Source organism: Onychomys torridus, chromosome 9, assembly GCF_903995425.1.
Source record: "Onychomys torridus chromosome 9, mOncTor1.1, whole genome shotgun sequence".
Taxonomy (NCBI): domain Eukaryota; kingdom Metazoa; phylum Chordata; class Mammalia; order Rodentia; family Cricetidae; genus Onychomys; species Onychomys torridus.
This window is the reverse complement of record NC_050451.1, coordinates 53,300,997-53,321,420: the sequence shown is the minus strand read 5'-3', so window position 1 is coordinate 53,321,420 and position 20,424 is coordinate 53,300,997. Positions and strand designations below refer to the sequence as shown.

General features: G+C 44.8%; 1 protein-coding gene across 3 annotated transcripts in view; it reads right to left on the bottom strand.

Annotated features, from left to right (window-relative positions):
• The window catches only part of Kif13b (kinesin family member 13B), a 157,191-nt gene that overhangs the window by 63,702 nt on the left and 73,065 nt on the right, over nucleotides 1–20,424 (bottom strand). For all 3 annotated transcript variants that reach the window (XM_036198619.1, XM_036198621.1, XM_036198620.1), the window contains exons 11-16: nucleotides 13,035–13,247; nucleotides 11,631–11,741; nucleotides 10,449–10,583; nucleotides 5,238–5,368; nucleotides 2,033–2,119; nucleotides 575–765 (exon numbers count right to left, since the gene is read on the bottom strand). In XM_036198619.1, coding sequence (XP_036054512.1) covers nucleotides 575–765; nucleotides 2,033–2,119; nucleotides 5,238–5,368; nucleotides 10,449–10,583; nucleotides 11,631–11,741; nucleotides 13,035–13,247 — 868 coding nt within the window. The remainder of the gene's footprint in view (nucleotides 1–574; nucleotides 766–2,032; nucleotides 2,120–5,237; nucleotides 5,369–10,448; nucleotides 10,584–11,630; nucleotides 11,742–13,034; nucleotides 13,248–20,424) is intronic.

Below are 20,424 nucleotides of genomic sequence, written 5' to 3'. Positions count from 1 at the left end.
CCTGAGTTCAATTCCCAGCAACCACATGGTGGCTCACAACTATCTGTAATGAGATCTGGCACCCTCTTCTGTATACATAATAAATTAATTAATTTTAAAAAATAAAAAAAAAAGAGTTGCACATGGTCATGATGTCTCTTCACATCAACAGAAACTCTAACTAAGACTTACGGTATACTTCAGACATTCATCATTTGAACTGCCATGACCTGATGTATTTCAGATAATTTGGAATAAGTGCGGCTTTCTCACTGCCAGTTACTTGTGTTACATAGTTAGATAGATTCCACACTCTCTACAAAGCAGCAAAAGAGAAGGCTAAACTATGTTCTATGCAGAACCTAGGTCGTGGCAAATGCTCCAGAAAATAAGAAGAAGCCAAAGGCAGTCACACTTCAAACCTGGGCAATTCCACCCATAAGGGCAAGTTTGCAGTGATTTCTCTATCACAGCAGAGAGAGTGGACGATCTGTAAGTACAATCAATTATACCTGCAACTCTGATACAAACAGAGTTCAGAGGTCATCAAGGGAAGGGTGTCATCAGAAACATGCTCAGCACCTCCCGTGCTCACCGTTGCTGCCTAGGGCCTTCATGGTCACTTCCATCTGTGCATATTCAAAGTTGAAGTTGACCTCGCTGGACACCTCACTGGAGGAGTCCCCGTCAGCATCCAGGTGCTCACAACTGCTGTCGTTCTTCAGGGAGGCCTCATGCTCCTCATCCTCTCGCTCAGCTTTCTTTTTCTTTTTTGGCAGGTTGAGTCTTGGGGTGAAAAAAGGGTCATTACTTTTTAAATTTCTAAGAAGGATGCTTCTTTATTCCATCCCTTACACACTGGCATTTGCTAGAGGCAAAGGGAACACCTCAGCAGTACCAAGAAGCTGCTGCAATTAGGAACTTCGTACTCTAGAAGGAGAAGTAAAACATCCTCATGTGTACAAGTGATTACAGCAAAGTCCACACAACTTCCGCAAACCAGGTGAGAGAGAAAAGCTCAGGACCACATCAGGACAAGAACTAGACATGCTGACAAGTCTCAGGAGACTTTATATGTAAAACACCACAGTGCACACAAAAGCCATATGGAACCATCTGAGGGTCTGGGAGACTAGTCAGCAACACTTTACTGTGGAAGAGAAAAAAATAAAAAGCATTTCCCATGAGCTTGTATCCTTCTAATCTTTCCTGTAAGATCAAGACAGCAAGTAACATACAAGTAAAGATCAGCATCAGTTATGAGCAAAGTCCGTTAGCCAGCAGGACATTGGCCAGGGACAGAAAGATAGGACCAGCGTCTGAACGCTACAGCAGCTCACCTGCCCATACAATAAAACACCCACCGTGTTTGGGGCACAGTGTTGCAGTCACAGATGAGAGCCTTCCTTTGCAGACTTCCTTGCAACTAATAGACAGAGTCCATTCAAGGGGACTCAAAGGAAGATTTCTGGTACCCTGACAAGAGGACAGCAAGGCTGTCCTTCGCTGCCCTTTTGTCCTTGTGAGCTGAATGCTTCTTTCATGGCTGCAGGGACACAGCTAATCCATGGGGAAATGCCAAGAAAATGGTAGACCACAGCCATGGCCTTTCAGAGAAACACAGCCCACTCTAGCAGCCTTCTCCCTGAGGGCTTTTCACTGTCTGGGAAATATATGACCTGCTTAAGCCATCAGTGCCCAGTGTGCTGGGACTCGTTGAAAGTGTAGTCAGAGAAACCACCAACCTCCTCGTGAGGATAAAGAAACTACATCCAGTGTTTCTACTACTGCTTTTCAGACAAAAGAAAAGAGGAACAGTGTGTAGACAGATGACTGATGGACAGACGGACAGCAAACCCAACAGGAAAAAAGTGAATTAATTCTGACACCAGATATTGATACATACAAGCCATGCATACAACATATACACACAAGCATGAGCACACATATAACAAGGTGTCATTTTTATGCCATTCACACTTAAAATGACTCTTCTGTTTCAGAACACAGTCTTTAATGGCCTCCACCTTCAGGAATGTGAGCAATGCCATACCTGAAGAAATGATTGTTTCCCCATAGTATCCTGTCCCCATGGTGCAGCTGGATGGGGCTGGAGACAGAAGACCCATTTACAAATGTTCTGTGGGGGGAAAGGGCAGCGTGAGTAGGATGACCATACTCTCGGCTTCCACCATCTCCTACTACAGTTATGAGTATTAATTTCCTCAAACAAAACCTGACTTTGGTGAAGTTAAATATTTGTAGTTACATCTCTATACTTACTTCAAATGCTGAGGACATTAAGCATTGTTATTTTACAGTCTTCAAAGTTCTAAGCATTATATAGCCCACTTTCCACACTGATGGCGCTGTTGGAGATCAACCTCTGTTTCTCAAAGCTCTGAACATCTTAGACAGTAGTGGGGAGTAAATATGGAGCTGTGACAGGTAAGAATGAAAGACAGAGCAAGGAAACAAAGCAGAGCCAACCCAGATGGGATAAAGAGCCCGCCAAGTGGCCAGATTCTAGAAACAGTGGCAGGTACCAGGGATGCAACAGGAGATCTACAGGGAATTCTGAATCTGCCCACGGTGGAAAGCATCACCCATGTCCTTTCAATCCAGAAGTCTCATCAGTTCAGCTGACTGTTTAGTTCAGTAGCAGACTTCAGTAGTAGACATGGTGGGTAGAACACTGGGGGTGGGGGGGTGTTTGGAAGGATGGGAACAAGTGGAAACAACGCCTGTGCATATTCCCTGGATACCAGCCCCACGCCTCTCTCCTGCCAAGTGACTCACTGGCTAAGAAACAGGACATCAAGTACAAATTCTTTAACTGGACATGGAAGGCCTTTCCTTCCTTCCACAAGGAGGTCCTCTGTATTTCCTTCCTTCCCTCTTCCAGTGAGCCTTCAGCTCCTCTGAAAACATTTCTTTTCTGTACATTAAGCACAAAAAACTCCTCCTCCACTGGGGAGCTATCAGTCCCTGGAATCATTTATTGCTTCATCAAGAAACAGGGTCCTGCCCCTCTCCAGCCTCTGGAAGAAGGTCCCACCCTCCCCAGCCTCCAGAATCTTTCTCACAGTCCAAATCCATTTTGGATTCCATTTCCTCTGCAGAGCCTGCTGAGCACTCTGGTCTCTGAGTGTCTTTTTTTTTTTTTGGTTTTTCGAGACAGGGTTTCTCTGTAGCTTTGGAGCCTGTCCTGGACTAGCTCTGTAGACTAGGCTGGCCTTGAACTCACAGAGATCCGCCTGCCTCTGCCTCCCGAGTGCTGGGATTAAAGGTGTGCGCCACCACTGCCCGGCTTCTGTGTGTCTTTAAATTCTGTAAAGCTATAACATTGCTGTTTGGTATTGGTTTGAGACAGGTTCTTACTATATAGATCTTGAGCGCAAGATCCTTCTGCCTCAGCCTCCTTGGTTCTATGCTTATGAGCACATGCCACCACATGACTAAGCCATGGCCTTACCTGGCTTTATGTGTCCATGATTTTCTATGCATTTCCATCTGCACAAACTCACTCCCACTCAAACCTTGCTCCCCATGTGGATTCTTAAACATTAACACTGACCCTTTTGCTTCTGTCTGAATGGACATTCAAAGTACAAGATCAAATATAAAGTTGTGATGTGCTAAACTTCGCACACCTAAGGCTTTATGCTACCATTCTTCAAATACAATGAGTTAAGAAAGAAAAGCAGGAGGCTGGGGATGGGGGCACACGCCTTTAATCCCAGCATTTGGCAGAAGCAGGAGGACCTCTTGTGTTCAAGGCCAGCCCTGTCTATAGATCAAGTTCCAGGACAGCCAGGGCTATACAGAGGAATTTTGCATCAGGAAAAGAAACAAAGAAAGTGGGGCAGGGGAGAAAGAGAGAGTGAACACAGGCTTACTTTGGGAAAGCACTGCAGTTACATCATGATTTAAGAAACTATAAACCAGTTCTTAAAGGTCACTACTCTACATGAGGTCCCCATGACAGAAACTGCTTCCACTGCAGCAATGGCCCGTCTCCTATGCTGTCACTCACACAGACCATGCCAGTCATCAGCCTGTCTGACACACATATAGATCATGCTGGTCACCGGCCTGTCCCCTGTGCTACACTCATAGACATGAGCCACTCTGCTGAAGCTGTACACACAGCGAGGCTTCGACAGCAAATGCAGTCTTGTGAGAGAGAAGTGTTCCACTGGACTATCCTAGGATCAAGCAGTACAGCACTGAGTAAACCCTGACCCTGACCATATAGCACCTTTACTATCTCAACTGACAAGATGAGAAGCTTCCAGAAAGCACTACTGCATTGTGCCAAAAACAGTGACGCCTTAACACACACAAAGCAGCACTCAATCTTCCAGGTGAGCGGTGAGCAGAGGGAGCCTGCTGCCAAGGAAAACAACTGGCAGCATCCAGTGCCAGCAGCAACAAAACTGCACCTTTTGACAAGAACTTTGAGTTCTGGAAAATTTTTGCCCATATCCTCCACCCAAAGACCACTGGGAAGCTCTCCCAAGTTGAACTACATGGACTTGTCATTCAGACTTGGGGGCAGTATGTGGAATGTCTGCCCGTGGCAGTGCCAGGGTGCCAGAAAGGACCTAGAACTGGGCTTTGGCTGGATGAGGAGAGGGTTTAGGAATTACTTCCACCATTAAAAATGTAGCTAACAGGGAACTCCCTCAAGCAAACATTGGCAGAGCTTAGCCCTAAAAGTCAAACGGGAGCTGACAAGCAAAAGAACAGCAGCACAGAAGGAGATAAATGGAGGGGTTTAGGGACTTCCTCCAACCAGAGGAGAGCCTGCCAGCTGAGCAGTAAATGGAAGCAGCCTATGGTGGTAGAGAAGATTCCAATCAAGACACAGTGAAAGGGGCTGGAGAGATGGCTCAGTGGTTAAGAGCATACTGCTCTTCCAGAGGACCTGAGTTCGATTCCTAGCACCCCTGTCAGGTGGTTGTGAGCTTCAGGGAATCTGATGACTCTGGCCTCCTTAAATACTTGCACCCATGTGCATATCCCCTGACACACATATACATACACATAATTTAAAAGTAAATAAGTGTTTTTTTAAAATGAGGCCATGTGAATGGGCAGTGGGAATGTGAGAGGTGCTAAGATTAAACAGAAAGAGCCTGACACATAACAGGGCGTCTTAAGTGAACTGAAAATAAAAGCAGGCCCAATGTCCCTCATACCCCCCCCCCCCCGCCCTGCACCTAGTGTAATTCACGCTAACTTAAGCATGTTACCTGGTGTTCTTCTGAGGGGTCAGCATGACCTGGCCTTCAGGCGTGATGTCTATGATACAGTGCTCGGGAAGAATGCCCATCCCGCAGAGCTGGATGTCCTGGGAATTTGCTGACCCTATCAGTGTGTGCTCCTAGGAAAGAGGCAGAGTTCCCTATGAATTAAGACCAGCTTCATTCAGCTCCCTCAGGCACAAGACTCTGAAAGCAAATGAATGGTGGCCCCTGACATTCATTCCATGAGTTCTGGATTCTTAAAATATGAGATGTCCCTCCAGTTGTTGTCCAAACACAATCTAACATTCATGTCTGTCTAAATTTGTTATTTCTCTTACCATCTTGATTCTAAATATTTTATACCACTCTCAGAGCATAAGCCATGTATCAACAATATATCAAATATGGTCTAACAACTACAGTTACAGAGCTGGCCCTGATAGACAGAGCTGAAGGATCGGGAACTGCACAGTAAGTTCAAGGCCAGCTTTAGCTACCAGAGACTTTGTTTCAGGAGAGAAGAGAAAAAGAGAGGGGGAGAGAGAGAGGAAGGGAGGGAGGGAGGGAGGGAGGGAGGGAGGGAGGGAGGGAAGTAATTACAATGAGACCAAGGATAAAAGCTGCTTAGAGACAGTATCTGGAGCCAGCAAAATGGCTCAGCAGGTTAGGGCACTTGCTGCTAAGCCTAACAAACTGTGTTCAATCCCCAGAAGAAACATGGAAGAAAGAGAGCTGACTTCCACAAGTTTTCTGATGACCTCCACATATGTGCCTCATTTCAGACACTTTTTTTTTTTTCTAAGATATTTTCCCCTTAATTTTTAAGTGTTTGAGTGTTTTGTCTGTGTGTATGTCTGCACCATGGGCAGGCTGTGCCTGTGAAGACCAAAAGAAGATGCAGATCCTGAGGGACTAAGGTCACAGATAGTTGTGAGCAGGCATCTGGGTGCTGGGAATTGAACCCAGGTCCTCTGGAAGAGCAGCCAGTGTTCTTAACCACTGAGCCATCTCTGCTGCCATTCTATCTTGGACTTTAATATCATATCATCAGAATTGGACCAGCTACCTACTCACTGTCACACTGCCCCAGGTCAATTCCTTACCAGACACTGACTGGAGCTTCTGGCCCACCACAACAACTAGCATGGGAACTGTACAGGCTGGTATAACCTGATTTCTCCCTCCTCTGAGCCTCTATGGCACTTAAGAACCAGTAATTACTGAGTTACTGTTTTGCAAATGCTGTTTTCCTCCTTGTTTGACTGTAAACTACCGAAGACTCCTGAACCAACACAAGACAGTCTGCAATGGTGCTGGTTTCCGTAGACAGCAAATTACAAGTCAACAGAAACAGGAGACACCAGGTCAAACAGGAAAAATACAATCCAAGTTCTAGAAAAAGACATTCCTTTCTAGTCCTGGGTATTCTGGAACCTGCTCCGTAGACCAGGCTGGCCTCGAACTCAGAGATCCACCTTCCTCTGCCTCCCAAGTGCTGAGACTAAAGGTGTACACCACCACCACCCAGCTAGAAATCCATTTTTTTTCACCAGAAACTTTGCATATCAAATATGTGAGAAGCACTGGATCCCTAGAGACACAAGAAACTGTCAAGTCCCAATTAGAATTTATATCATAAAGGATAATCTCAGTCTCTCACTTGAGGTTAATCGATTATGATTTGGAAGGTACACTAGGATCCCAGACACTAAATTCAAAAGACTCAGCTCTGCCAACTCTTTACTGCTCAATGTTTAAGTCAACAGTACACTCTAAGCAACAGGGGGAAAAAAAACAGATGAAGAAATTTCTCACAGAGCTGTAATCCCAGCATTTAGGTTGAGGCAGGAAGACAGTTAAATTCAAGGTCAGCCTGAGACTTAGTCTCAGAAACATGCTCCACCCTACTTCACTCAAAGAAATTATCTAATGAGTACCTGCAGCTGGGATGGGATGATAAATGGTAAGCAAAACAGGATGAGTTAAGAAGGAACTGTATTGAGGTAGCTGTGAAGGTTAGAATCTCAGAAACTTTTTTCTTTTTTCTTTTTTTTAGCTGAGGATCGAACCGAGGGCCTTGCTCTTGCTAGGCAAGCGCTCTACCACTGAGCTAAATCCCCAACATATCAGCCGGGCAGTGGTGGCACACACCTTTATCCCAGCACTCGGGAGGCAGAGGAGGCAGATCTCTGTGAGTTCGAGGCCAGCCTGAGTTCCAGGAAAAGGCACAAAGCTACACAGAGAAACCCTGTCTCGAAAAACCAAAAAAAAAAAAAAAAAAAAAAAAAAAGTGCAGCCTCCAAATTCCCTCATCCCACATGGTGGCATTTTCTAAAGAGAGACCATTCTTGGACTGTGCTCACCCTCCTGAATGTGCCTTGTCATGAGTATGGACTTGCCATTGGAGCCTGGCACTGCCTCAGACTGGGCCCAAAAGGGGCTGACCATTCTGGCAGAGAACCAGTTTCCTCCACACAAGGGACCAGAAATGTTCTTAGTCCTCCAAAAGTCCCTAATCAAACAGCTGCTGCTGACTTAACATTTTTACTTACAGCACAGACATCCGTCGGGTTGCTTTTTGTGGGTGATTTTGTTTTTCTGTGTATCCTGTAATTTGGACTGCACCACCTCTGAAGGAAAAGGAATTCCTAACGCTGGGAACCCCAAAGAGGCAGTGTGCCTCAGTCCTACTTTACTGTGCATATTCCCTGAGTCCATGAGTGTCTGTGGCCTCTGTTCTAACTCAGGATGCTGGGCTGGGAGAGAAAGCATGCCTTGCCTTGTAAGCATGAGGACTTGAGTTTGATTCCAGAACTCACTTACAAATGTCAAGCATACTTGTTATCCCAGTCCTGAGGAGGGAGAAACAGGAGGGTTCCTGGGGCTCACCTGCCAGGCAATCTGACCATTGAGAAATGCTGTCTCAAAGGGGTAGATGTCCTTCATGAGCAGGACACCCAAGGTTGTTTCCTGATCGTCACATGCATGCCCACACACGTCTGTGTGCACATGTGCACACACACAGAGATACACGGCATATTTTTAAAAAGATGCTGCCAACACTGTTCAAAAGTGCCAGGAGAATTGTGACGCCATATTATCTTTAATTTTTTATTTACTTTATGTGTATGGGCACTTGGGCTGCAAGTATGTCTATGTACCACTTGCATGCCTGGTACCATTGGAAGCCAGAAGAAGGCACTGGATCCCCTAGAACTGGTGTTACAGACAGTTGGGTTTTTTTGGTTGTTAGTTGGTTTTACTTTGAGAGAGGGTTTCACTATGTAGCTCTGGTTGTCCTGGAACCCTCTATGTAGAAAAGGCTGGCCTTGAATTTAGAGATCCTCCTCTTGCCTCTGCCTCCCAAGTGCTGGAATTAAAGGTCTGCACCACAACACCTAGCTGTAGTTATAGACTACAGTTGTGAGCCACCATGTGGGTGCTGGGAATCAAACCCAGGTCCTCCGGAAGAGCAGCCAGTGCTCTTAACCACTGAGCCATCTCTGCAGCCCAACACAGTATTTTTAATAGGCAAAAATAGCATGTGTGGAAGAAAAGAGAATAGAGAATACAGTATAGTTGTATAGTGTTTCTGTCTATAAAATCTGCCCATATATACAGTCTTCATATGAGCCTAGGAAGCTAGCCAGAGGCAACCTCCTCCAGTGTGTAAAGACAGAACCAGAAAAGCCTTGATTCTGCACTAGATATGCACTCATTCATGTAGGTGTCAAAGATATTATTTAACTCAAAGCATTGCCAAACACTACATGAGATATTTAGTTAAAAAAAAAAAAAAGTGAGGGTACTTATCCAAATGACACTAAGCAATTATTCTAGTGTATCCTCAATGAAAAGGGAGAAAGTAGGGCTGGAGAGATGGCTCATCAGTTAAGAGCACTGGCTATTCTTCCAGAGGTTCTGAGTTCAATTCCCAGCAACCACATGGTGGCTCACAACCATCTGTAATGAGATCTGGTACCCTCTTCTGGCCTGCAAGCATGCATGTAGGCAGAACACTGTATAAATAATAAATAAATAAATCTTTAAAAAAGAAAAAGAAAGAAAGGAAGAAAGACAGACAGAAAGAAAGAAAGAAAAGGGAGAAAGTAGCTGTGCTGGTTGGATTGTGTCAATTGTTCACTTGACACAACTAGAGTCCTTTGGGAAGAAGGAACCTAACTAGAGAAGATGCCTCCATCAAATTGCCTGGGGGCAGGTCTATGGGCATGTCCTTGATTAATGATTGATGTGGAAGGGCCCAGCCCACCAAGGGCACTTCTGATCAGGTAGTCCTGGGTGCTAATAAAACAAACATGGGAGCAAAGCAGTAAGCAGCACTCCTCCATGGCCTCTGCTTCAACTTCTGCCTCAGGTTCCTGTCTGTAGTTCCTGTCCTGGTTTTTCTTCATGATGGACTGTAAGTTGAAATAAACCCTTTCCTCACCAATTTGCTTTGGTCATGGTTTTTAATCACAGTACTAGAAAGCAAAAGGACACTAGCTAATGTGAGTGTTCTTAGAAGTGAAATTACACCATCTTTACAACTGTCTCCAACTTTATCAAAGTCATCTCTGCCTTCCTAGCCACATTAATCCATGTATCTGATGGGAAGAACCTGTACCTGGTTGTATTGACCCTGGGCTAGACTCTAAGTGTAAGTAACTCAGGCTCTGGGATAGGTGAGGGAAATGTGAGGGCCTCCTCAAATCTTACTGTGTCAGGCTCAAGGACTTTCCTGGCTCTCCCATTGGGGATGTTCAGATTTCAATGTGTTCTGGATTTTCCTTTCTGCTTCATGTGCTGATCCTCCCAATGTCTGGGTGATCAGCTCTTTCCCCCCTGCCCCCCCTTTTTTTTCCCAAATAGGTTAATAATTTGAACTTTTAAATTTTTCCTAAAAGTTATTGGAAACATCAATCTCCATTCAAGTGGCCCTATGTAAGAACTTAAAATATTTCCTCTCATGTTTAAGAAAGTATTCCCTATAAATTATATTAAATAATGGTGGGTACATTACTTAACTTCTGGAGATAATATCAGAATATTCTTTTTATATAAGTAGTTCAATGACATCACTCAAAGACAGAAAAATGGAAACTGTTTCCAAAAACCCAAGATTGCCCTCCCTCCAATTGATGAAATAAAAGCAATCGGTACCGACCAAGCACAGTTCCCCACATCTCACAGAGTGCTCCATGAAGGCAGTGCATTCACCTTTAAGTAGTACACCAGGAGCTCATTCAGGGCAGGGTCAGCGTTCAAGTTAACCAGGAAGCACTTGTCATCCCCAACTTTGATTCCAGAAGTCTGAAGAGATATCCCAAGGCTCTCAAGCTGCTTCTGCCGCTCCTGCAAACAAATACACCAGAGAAGTGGTGATTCCCAGCCACAGAGGCAGTACAACACAAAGGATCTGACAGTATCAGAAGACTGTCCCACACCTTTATCATTCAATGAAAATAAAGAATTCTTGGAAAAATAAAGACAATCATATTTTTCTCTTTCCAAATGTATAAAAGTTTCACTTTGCCAGCATGAAGGTAAAAGCATCCCTATAAGGTTCACAGGGCCCTTCAACCTGTCCTCTCTTCCACATCTTACCACACTCACTTTCCCACCCTGTACCACCATGAGCTACATAGAACTTAATGTCTCCTCTCAGGTCTCAGTCATCAGAGTCACTGACCAGTTTCACAACAGTGTAAATTAAAAACATAAAATAAATTTAGAAGTTAAAAATTAGGGCTTGGCAAAAATAGACATCTGTATCAACCCCTCCCCCAACACAGGCTCAGTGTCTATCAAGGAAGAAGAGACAGAAAGTCTGTAAGAGCCAGAGGTTGGAAAGGAGCAAGGTGAAACAGCATCCTCTGGTCATAGCAAGACCACTGCAGTCCTGAACTCTGCCAGTCACCATTCCAGAATGGAGGGGGTAGGGCCTCAGGAGTCGCCACCTTAAATTAATGACAGTAGACAGCTGCTGGTGGAGGGAAGGCCAGTTTTCTAAGGGTATGGCACCTGTTAGGTCAACCATGCCCCAGTGAATGGCCACACACCCATGAGTATATGAACAATACAGAGTTAGGAGGAAGGAGTGGGAGGTGACTGTGATCACAATACAATGTACGCATGTATGAAATTCTTAATAAACTTGTGTAGCTCAGTAGTGGGGTACCTGCTTAGCATGTATGGGGCCTTGAGTTCAATCCCAGCACAAATAATAAATAACTACTAATACAAAAAACTAATCATTTAGAAACACGCTACTGAAGCTATGAAATCTTTACCTTCAGATCAGTTCTCTGAAGTACAGCCCTAGGGGACCTGCAGGCCCATCAATGTACTAGCTTTGCCACAGCACCACCGAGCCCCACAGTGAACGGCCCCCACACAAACCTGTGCGATCTCCTCAGTCTTCCTTAGCTTCTCCTCCCAGGTCACAGTCATTTCCTGGATGAGCTTCTCGGATTCTTCCAGACGGTCTTTCAGCTCCGGAGATTTCATTGCCTAAAAACAGAATGTTAATTCATGAAATGTCTGTTTGGCGGCAGGAAAGAACAATCAGTTGGCTGTGAAAGGACAGGGTGACTGCCTGCCACTGAGTTCTCCACCTGCCTATGGCAAGGCAGTGGCATCAGGGACCACAATGCCTATAACCGGAAGACTACCAACCTAAGAATCAGCTATGACACATTCATGAAGACAACTTAACTCTTCCCTTTCTTCCAGTGAGGATTTCACTGTTTCAGGAGATAAACGTGCCAGGCTCCTTATGGAGGGCTAATGATTTTAATTCCAATAGGTTGTACATCTAGACTCATAGGCATTGCTTCATCTCAATCTTCCTAATGATGATGTCAGGAATGTGCTCAAGGCTACACAAGTTACATGTGTGCATGCTGCAAACTGGACAATGTTAATAACACTTCATCTAAGCTGTAAGGCAGAGAAGGGACCAGATGGTGTTATTAATAAAGAGAAGACCGAAACCATATCCCCAAGGTTCTTGAAGAACTATAAAATCAGGATAAAATTCAATAGGAAAAAAACAAACCAAATCCATGACCATGTGGCTTCTTGATTTCTACCACAGCTAGAGTAATGAGGCAGGAGAGGGCTGTGGTGCCAGCTCCAGAGACAAGTCCCTGGGACAGACTCACTAACCACAGCAGGAACCCTGAGTATCACACTTCACGCTAACACAGGAAAGCGCTTGCATCTAGACAACCCCGTCACAGAACCTAAGCATCACCTGACACAGAGTGAACGAGACAGCTGCACAGAACACCTCCAAGCTCTGGCTACAGCTGTCCTGAGACGCTTTACAGTATTACTCTACAAACATAACTCACCCATAACAGGGAAGAGCGCATTATAAAGGTGAGGGTGTCTTCTGTTCTAACTGCAGGCTACAAATGAAAAACAAATCCATCCAGTTCCGTTCCCCACAGCTGTAAGCCAGTCAGTTCCTACCCAAAATTAAATCACTTATCTTGTCCCTACTGTCCCCCTTTCTCTCCTCCTATTCCAGTCTGTCAGCTTCCTGGGCAGAAATGGGAAGAAACATTTTTCCTACTCCCCAGATTCTCTCTTATCCAATACTTTACAACAGTCATAAAAATCTAAACATGACAGACAACCTGCTTTTATCACCCTATTCAAACTTCTCTTCCCCTAGGGAATTCCAGAGTTGCTAGCAGAGTGCTGCTCAAGAACAGAACAGAATCAGGAGAAGAAAATTCACATTCCAGTTTGCCATGGCCCTCAGTGACACACAGCCCGTCCAGCTGCGCCTCACACCTCTGCCTTGGTCAGCTGCTCCCGGAGCTTCTCCACCTCTTCCCGGAGATCTCGGATAATTCTCGCGTTCGGATCCTCGTTCACCACAGCATGGTTGACGATGTGCTTTGCTCGATCTGCATACCTCAGGGTCGAGAGGGTCTCGTCATAGTTGTCAGCGGCTGGACTCACAGTGGCCACCATGGCGGTCTTGCTGTTGCCCCCCAGACTGTCCTACCGGGAAGAACACAGCGAGGAGTCTTTGAGAGTAGGAAGACGACATCACATAAGAGAGCTGAAATCTGAAAGACTAACACAGCCCAAGGCCAAGCACGGAAAGGACAAAATGGAGGCTAACCTGTAGACCCTCACGAGGCTCAAGCCTGGGGCTCTCTCTTCTCTGCCAATTACTTTCCTTTTTTGGGGGGGAAGGGATGGAGAGGGGAGGAGGGTTTCCTCTATGTAGTCCTGGCTGTCCTGGAACTCACTGTGTTGACCAGGCTGGCCTCAAACTCAGAGATCCACCTGCCTCTGTCTGCCTCCCCAGTGCTGGGACTTAAGGCATGAAAATGGAAGCAGATGGAAGCAGGTCCTTGAGTTCTGCCTGTCAGCATGGAAATGAGCAACACTCTCACTCGGGGTCAGGCCTCCAGATGACTACAGCCTTGCCTCACACTTGGACTACAGCACATACGGCCCAAGCATGTAAGACCGCCTGTGGACTCCTGACCTACAGAAACTGTCAGATGATGATTGCTGGTCCCACTATCCAGTTAGGGAGTAAGGTGTTACAAGACAGCAGATAACTGCAGACATTACCATACCATGCAAGGCTTGGGAGCATCATCAAAGAAATGAAACTAGCCTGGCAGTCGTGCACTCGGGAGGCAGAGGCCGGTCTCTGGGTTCTAGGTCAGCCTGGTCTACAGAACAAGTTCCAGGATAGCCAGGGCTACACAGAGAGACCTTGTCTGGGGAAGGGTGGGGCCTCCCTAAATAAAAGAAAGAGTCAGAGCTGGGATGATGGCTCAGTGGGGAAAGCACTTGCCATACAAGAATCAGGATCAGAGCAGATTTCAGCACCAGTGTAAAAGCCAAGTAGACAGTAGCCCACCTGTTATCCCAGAGCATGGAAGCCAAGACAGGTTCCTTGGAGCATGTTAGCTAGCTAGACTAGCTAAATCAGTAAGTTCTGGGTTCAAATGAGAGACTCTGTCTCAATGTATAAAGTAGAGAACAATAAAGGAAGATATCCCCATATCCTTGGACCAACACATGCACACATACAAAGTGCATGCACACCCATACACACACACCACATACACACACATAAAAATATATTCAGGACTTAAAGAAAGATCAGTCACTAAAGTACTTGCCTTGCAAATGCAAGGACTTAAATTCAGTGCCCCAAAACCATGCAAAAAGCTAAGTATGTGCCAGGCAGTGGTGGTGCAGGCTTTAATCCCAGCACTCAGGAGGCAGAGGCAGGCGGATCTCTGTGAGTTCAGTCACAGATGGAGTTCCAGGACAGCGAGGGCTACACAGGAAAAGAAAAGAAAAAAAAAAACCAGCTAAACATGATAGTGTACACTTGCAATCCCAGTGCTAGGCAGGTGGAGAAAAGGCAGATCCCTGGGACTTGCTGGCCAGCCTGACTATTAGATGAGCTCCAAGCCAGTGAGAGACCCTGTCTTGAAAACAGGTAAGAATCTAGGGAGATCGCTCAGCAGAGTGTGCTCTCACAGAAAACCTGGGTTCAAGCCAGGCAGTGGTGGTGCACGCCTGTAATCCCAGCACTCGGGAGGCAGAGGTAGGTGGATCTCTGTGAGTTCAAGGCCAGCCTGGTCTACAAAGTGAGTTCCAGGACAGCCTCCAAAGCTACAGAGAAACCCTGTGTCAAAAAAAAAAAAAAAAACCCTGGGTTCAGTTCCCAGCACCCACAATGTGGGTTCACAACTGCCAATAATTCCAATTTCAGGGTTTCTGATGCCTTTTCCTGCCTCTACACGTCTGTGATGCATATAAGCTCACACGGGCAAACATTATATATATATATATATATTTATATTTATATTTATATATATATTTATATATATATATATATATATATATACACACACACACAAATAAAACTTTAAAAATGTTTTTAAATGTATACAGAGTTTGAGTAACACCGCCCAAGGTTCATCTTGCCTCCACATGCATACATGCATGCACATGGACCCATACATATATGAACACATAAAGATTCAATATCCCCTTTCAGAAATGCAATCTCAATGAATGACAGATTCTCAAAATCAGAGAAACATTCACTACATCACAAGAAAGCTGACCTGACTTTGGCCAATATTCATCTTTAGAAAACTCTTAATTTTGAAATAAAGTTTTTCCAATTTTAATACATATAAAATTTGTTAGAAATTTTTGTACTTTTACATAGTTCTCTGCCTTTTTTAAATTCAATTAGTACCCCTGCTTTACTAGTGAGAAAACAAGTTTATTCTAAAAAGGAAAACAGACACAAACAAGCAAACAAGAAAAAACCACCGCCAGCCTGCCTAACACTCTAGAACGATCAGACTGAGCAACACTCTACCCCAGGTGTTCCCCACCTTCACTTCCAGCCTGACCTCTCCTCCCCACAGCCGCCCACAACAAGCTCTTGGCAACCACGGCAACCTCAGGCCTGAGGGCTGACACGGCACCAAATTATTCAGTCCTGCTATTAGAAACAAAATTAATTTCCGAGGCATCAACAGCTCAGTACAATCACAGACGTGTATGCTTACTCATCCATTACTGAAAATTTAGTTTTCAAAGGAAACAGAGATAATTATATTGAAGAAAGTAAGTTCTCGTGTATAGAAAGGTGGGAAATGGAACCAGTCTGTACTTTAGGGAGTATAAGCCAGGACCACTAGATTCTCTTTTCACTCCTAGACGCTGATGTCACATTGTCAACACTCCATTTTGTCTGAGGAGTCCTATGCAGATTAATGACATTCAGATGTGACAGGAAAGTCTCAGGGCCTGCAGTTCTACCCAACAGCAATGCCACACACACCCCTAAGGGCTACTGCAAGCTGTCTATGGGCACAGCAAACAGGGACAACAAATGGGACTTGTAGCCGTAACCACCGGGGCAAAGCAAGCTGCCACTGTGCTTAGGCTGAGAAAAGGAAACTGGTATCCCATGCTTGATTTACTAAATGACCATGGAGCAGTAATATGCTCATATTGCCTTGAACAAAAAGGAAACTGTAACAAAAGAATGGGCAGGCATCCAAGAGAGAGTTTACAGTTTATTCTTTACTCTTTAATTAAGCAAATCAGACCAGCTTTGTTTCAAATGTGGCAATGCACATTAAATGGACACTGGGAAGAAATTTCATTTTAGAAGTCAATTTTTCTTTGCAAGCTGAAAGAACTCTGAAGTCATCTAATCAAATTACTTCATTGTTCCGCTAAGAGGCTGAGTCCCAGAAAGGCGGAGAGACTTAGGGAAGGTCAGAGTGCTAGTTCAGAGTAGAGCGGGGATTGTTTGCTCCTCGCCTCTCGTGGGCTTTGCCATCTAATGGAAGAGGCAGTGCTGTAGAAGAGCTGACCCAGGATCTTTCCAAAGAGAGAAAAGAACCCAGAACAGAAGAGACCGCAGAGCTCCAGGTGAACCAACACTGGCAGGCACAGGAGCAAGAAGCAAGAGAAGTAGACTACGGTGCACACCTTTAATCCCAGCACTCAGGAGAAAGAGGCAGGTGGTTCTCCATGAGTTCAAGGCCAGGCTGGTCTACAGAGTAAGTTCCAAGACAGCCAGGGCTACACGGAGAAACTACCTCGAATGGATGGATGGATGGATGAATGGATGGATGGATGGATGGATGGAGCCCTAACATAAGAAAAGTAAGACAGCCATCTTCACTTACCTACAATTTACCATGCCAGAGGGCACAAGATGAAAGCTAGAAGGAAAGGTCAGCTACAGCAGACCTTTGGAAGCCACTCACTAAAGAACTTGGCCTTGGATTGGGGATTTAGCTCAGTGGGTTCGGTCCTCAGCTCTGGCAACAACAACAACAAAAAAAAGAACTTGGCCTTGATTCTAAGGGCCTGGAGGACAGTTACTGCAGAGATTTAATGTTCTGGTGAATTTAGAAATTGTAGAGAGTGGATTAGACAAAGAAAGTCCAAGGAAAATGGCTATCAGCTAGGTGAGAGATCCATACAACATCTACTAGGGAGCTGACATTAAGAATAAAAGTGGGGGTTGGCTCTCACAAAGTGTCAGCAAAGCACACTTTAGCAGACTTGGGGTTAAGAGACCCACACTCAGACGGGGATAGACATCAAGTGCACAGCACAAATATTACATAAATGTCGTTCAAACACAAACTAAGCATGCAAATCTTGTCAAAAAACGAGCAGTTTGGTGCTGGAGAGAGAGCTCAATCTGTAAAAGGTGTAACTCCCAAGCATGGGGACCTGAGTGTGCCCCCAGAACCTACACAGAAAGCCTGGTGAGGTGGTACATGCCTATGATCACTGTGGGAGACCGACAAATCTCCGGAGCACACTGGCCACTCAGCCTATCCTAATCGCCTCACCCCAGATCCCACGGAGAGACCCTGGCTCAAAGGTCAAGGCGGATAGTCCCTGAGAATAAGATAGTCCCTGAGAATAACAACCAAGGCCGACCCAGGCACATCCCTATACACATCCGTTTCTTTAAAAGCTAAGCCATCTCAAAAGGGTAGACTGGGTGGCACACCGTGAGTGACACACTATTTGCATTCTTACTATTTAATTTTTTATCTTTTATTACATTGTTTTCTTTGAAGAGGTTGCAAGGGTGAAGGCAGATAACAGGGGTACAAGGAGATGAGTGGGGTTGGGGTGCATAATATGAAATTCTCAAAGAATCAACAAAAAGTTAAACAAAATTTTAAAAAAAGGTGGGGCTGATGAGGTGGCTCAGAGGTTAAGAGCCTGGCCACTCTTCCAGAGGTTCTGAGTTCAATTCCCAGCAACCACATGTTGGCTCACAACCATCTATATAATAAGATCTGATGCTCTCTTCTGGCCTACAGACATGCATACAGAAGGAACGCTGTATACATAATAAATAAATCTGTTTTTGTTTGTTTTTTTTTTGTTTTTTTTTTTTTTGGTTTTTTTGAGACAGGGTTTCTCTGTGTAGCTTTGCGCCTTTCCTGGAACTCACTCTGTTGCCCAGGCTGGCCTCAAACTCACAGAGATCCACCTAGCTCTGCCTCCCAAGTGCTGGGATAAAAGGCGTGCGCCACCCCACCCCCACCTCCCACCATAGCTCATAATAAATAAATCTTTAAAAAATGCAAAAGCACTAATTTAAAAAAAGGTGAGGGGGTTGGGGATTTAGCTCAGTGGTAGAGTGCTTGCCTAGCAAGCGCAAGGCCCTGGGTTCAAGCCTCAGCTCCACAAAAAAAAAAAAAAAGTAAGTCATTTTATGGGCTCAGTGGATGCTGGGGGATGTGCTAATCTCACCCCAACACTGGAAGAGAACCAGTGGGTGGGGGTGGGGTGGACTAGGAGTTAAGGAAGGACAGGTAACAAGCTATGTTGCTTACAGATGAACTGAGAACTCAGGCTCTGGGTGGGGGTGAAAGGGCAAACTGTTACAGCTCTGCAGGAAGTTTTTAAATCCCTACTTAGGTTCTTGGTGCACAAGTCAAATCTGACACAGTAAAGAAAGCCTTTAAGGAGAAAACAAATGATGGAAACCGGACAAATATGCCTTGTTTTTAATCTGAAGCACCACAAAGAAGTTGCAATTACAGACTAAATTGAATGACAAAACAGGTTCATTCTTCACATATTTTGAATATTTCCTTACTTTCCACCAAGAATAGGAAAGTCAATGACGGCCTCTCAATGATCTTTACTAAGGAGCACAATCTCACACAAACCAGCCAGAGAAAACATGGCTGCCTGTGCCCTGAGTCCCCTGAAACAGGGTGACAGCCACTTGGTAATTAACGGGGACCAACTGAACCAACAAGAGGAGACAGCCAGTTGTCTTAACTCAAGTCACAGAGACCATGTAGATTAGTTTTATTTTTTTAATTAATAATAGTTTTATTGCCTCTTAAATTTACGTTTCTCAATTCTTTCTATTTAATGTTCTAATCATGAAATAGAGCATGGACATCAGAACATTTTGATTTTAAATCAGGCACATTGAAGGAATGGCCATGCATGAGTGGAAACACCTCTGTGGAGGTCTGAGGGAGAAGAACCTTCTCAGATTTTCTTTCTGAAGCCCTGAGCAATGCAGGTTAATTACTGACATGCTCCCTGGTAGAAAAATGTCTATAGTACTCATTCAAAAGTAATTCTTGGGGAATCAGGAGAGATAAGATCTTGTTATGTAGCACAGACTGGCCTAAAACTAGAAGCAATTCTTCTGCCTCAGCCTCCTTAGTGCTGAGATTACAGGTATGTCCAGTTTACAAGTGATTTTTTAAAAAAATTATTTATTACATATACAGTGTTCTGCCTGCATGTGTCCTTGCAGGCCAGAAGAGAGTACCAGATCTCATTACAGATGGTTGTGAGGCACCATGTGGTTGCTGGGAATTGAACTCAGGTCCCCTGGAAGAGCAGTCAGTGCTCTTAACCACCGAGCCATCTCTCCAGCCCTACAAGTGATTTTTTAAATTATCAAAATTTTTTCTTGCCTCCTGTTTAAAATTTCACATTTTATTGCATTTTGGCCAAAGGAAGCCATCTTCTTTATTTTCTATTATAGCAATATATCCAGTTTTAGCATTAGCCTTCTGCCAAACTTACTGCAGTTATGTAAACAATATTTCAAAGGTATGCAGAGATGTAGAAAGGATGCTAAGAACCACAGCGTAGCTGGGCAGTGGTAGTGCACACCTTTAATACCAGCAACTTGGGAGGCAGAGGCAGGCAGATCTCTGAGTTCAAGGCCAGCCTGGTCTACAGAGAGAGTTCCAAGACAGCCAGGGCTACACAGAGAAACCCTGTCTCAGGGGGAAAAAAGAAGAAGAGGAGGAAGAAGAGGAGAAGGACTCTGAGTATGTACAGTCGGAAGGAAGTATTTTCCCTTGGCAAAGGCTGATCTCTACACACAGCAACTCAGTCAGCAGTGACATCCTTTTCTAAGCTCCCTGGGGCCCCATTTCACTGTAGTAAGAAATAGTGAGTACAGTACATTCTTACCAATGAGAAAATGAGCCGGGAAGTGGTGGCGCACACCTTTAATCCCAGCACTCGGGAGGCAGAGGCAGGCAGATCTGAGTTCTAGGCCAGCCTGGACTACCAAGTGAGTTCCAGGAAAAGGCGCAATGCTACACAGAGAAACCCTGTCTTTAAAAACCAAAAAGAAAAAAAAGAAAACGAGCCA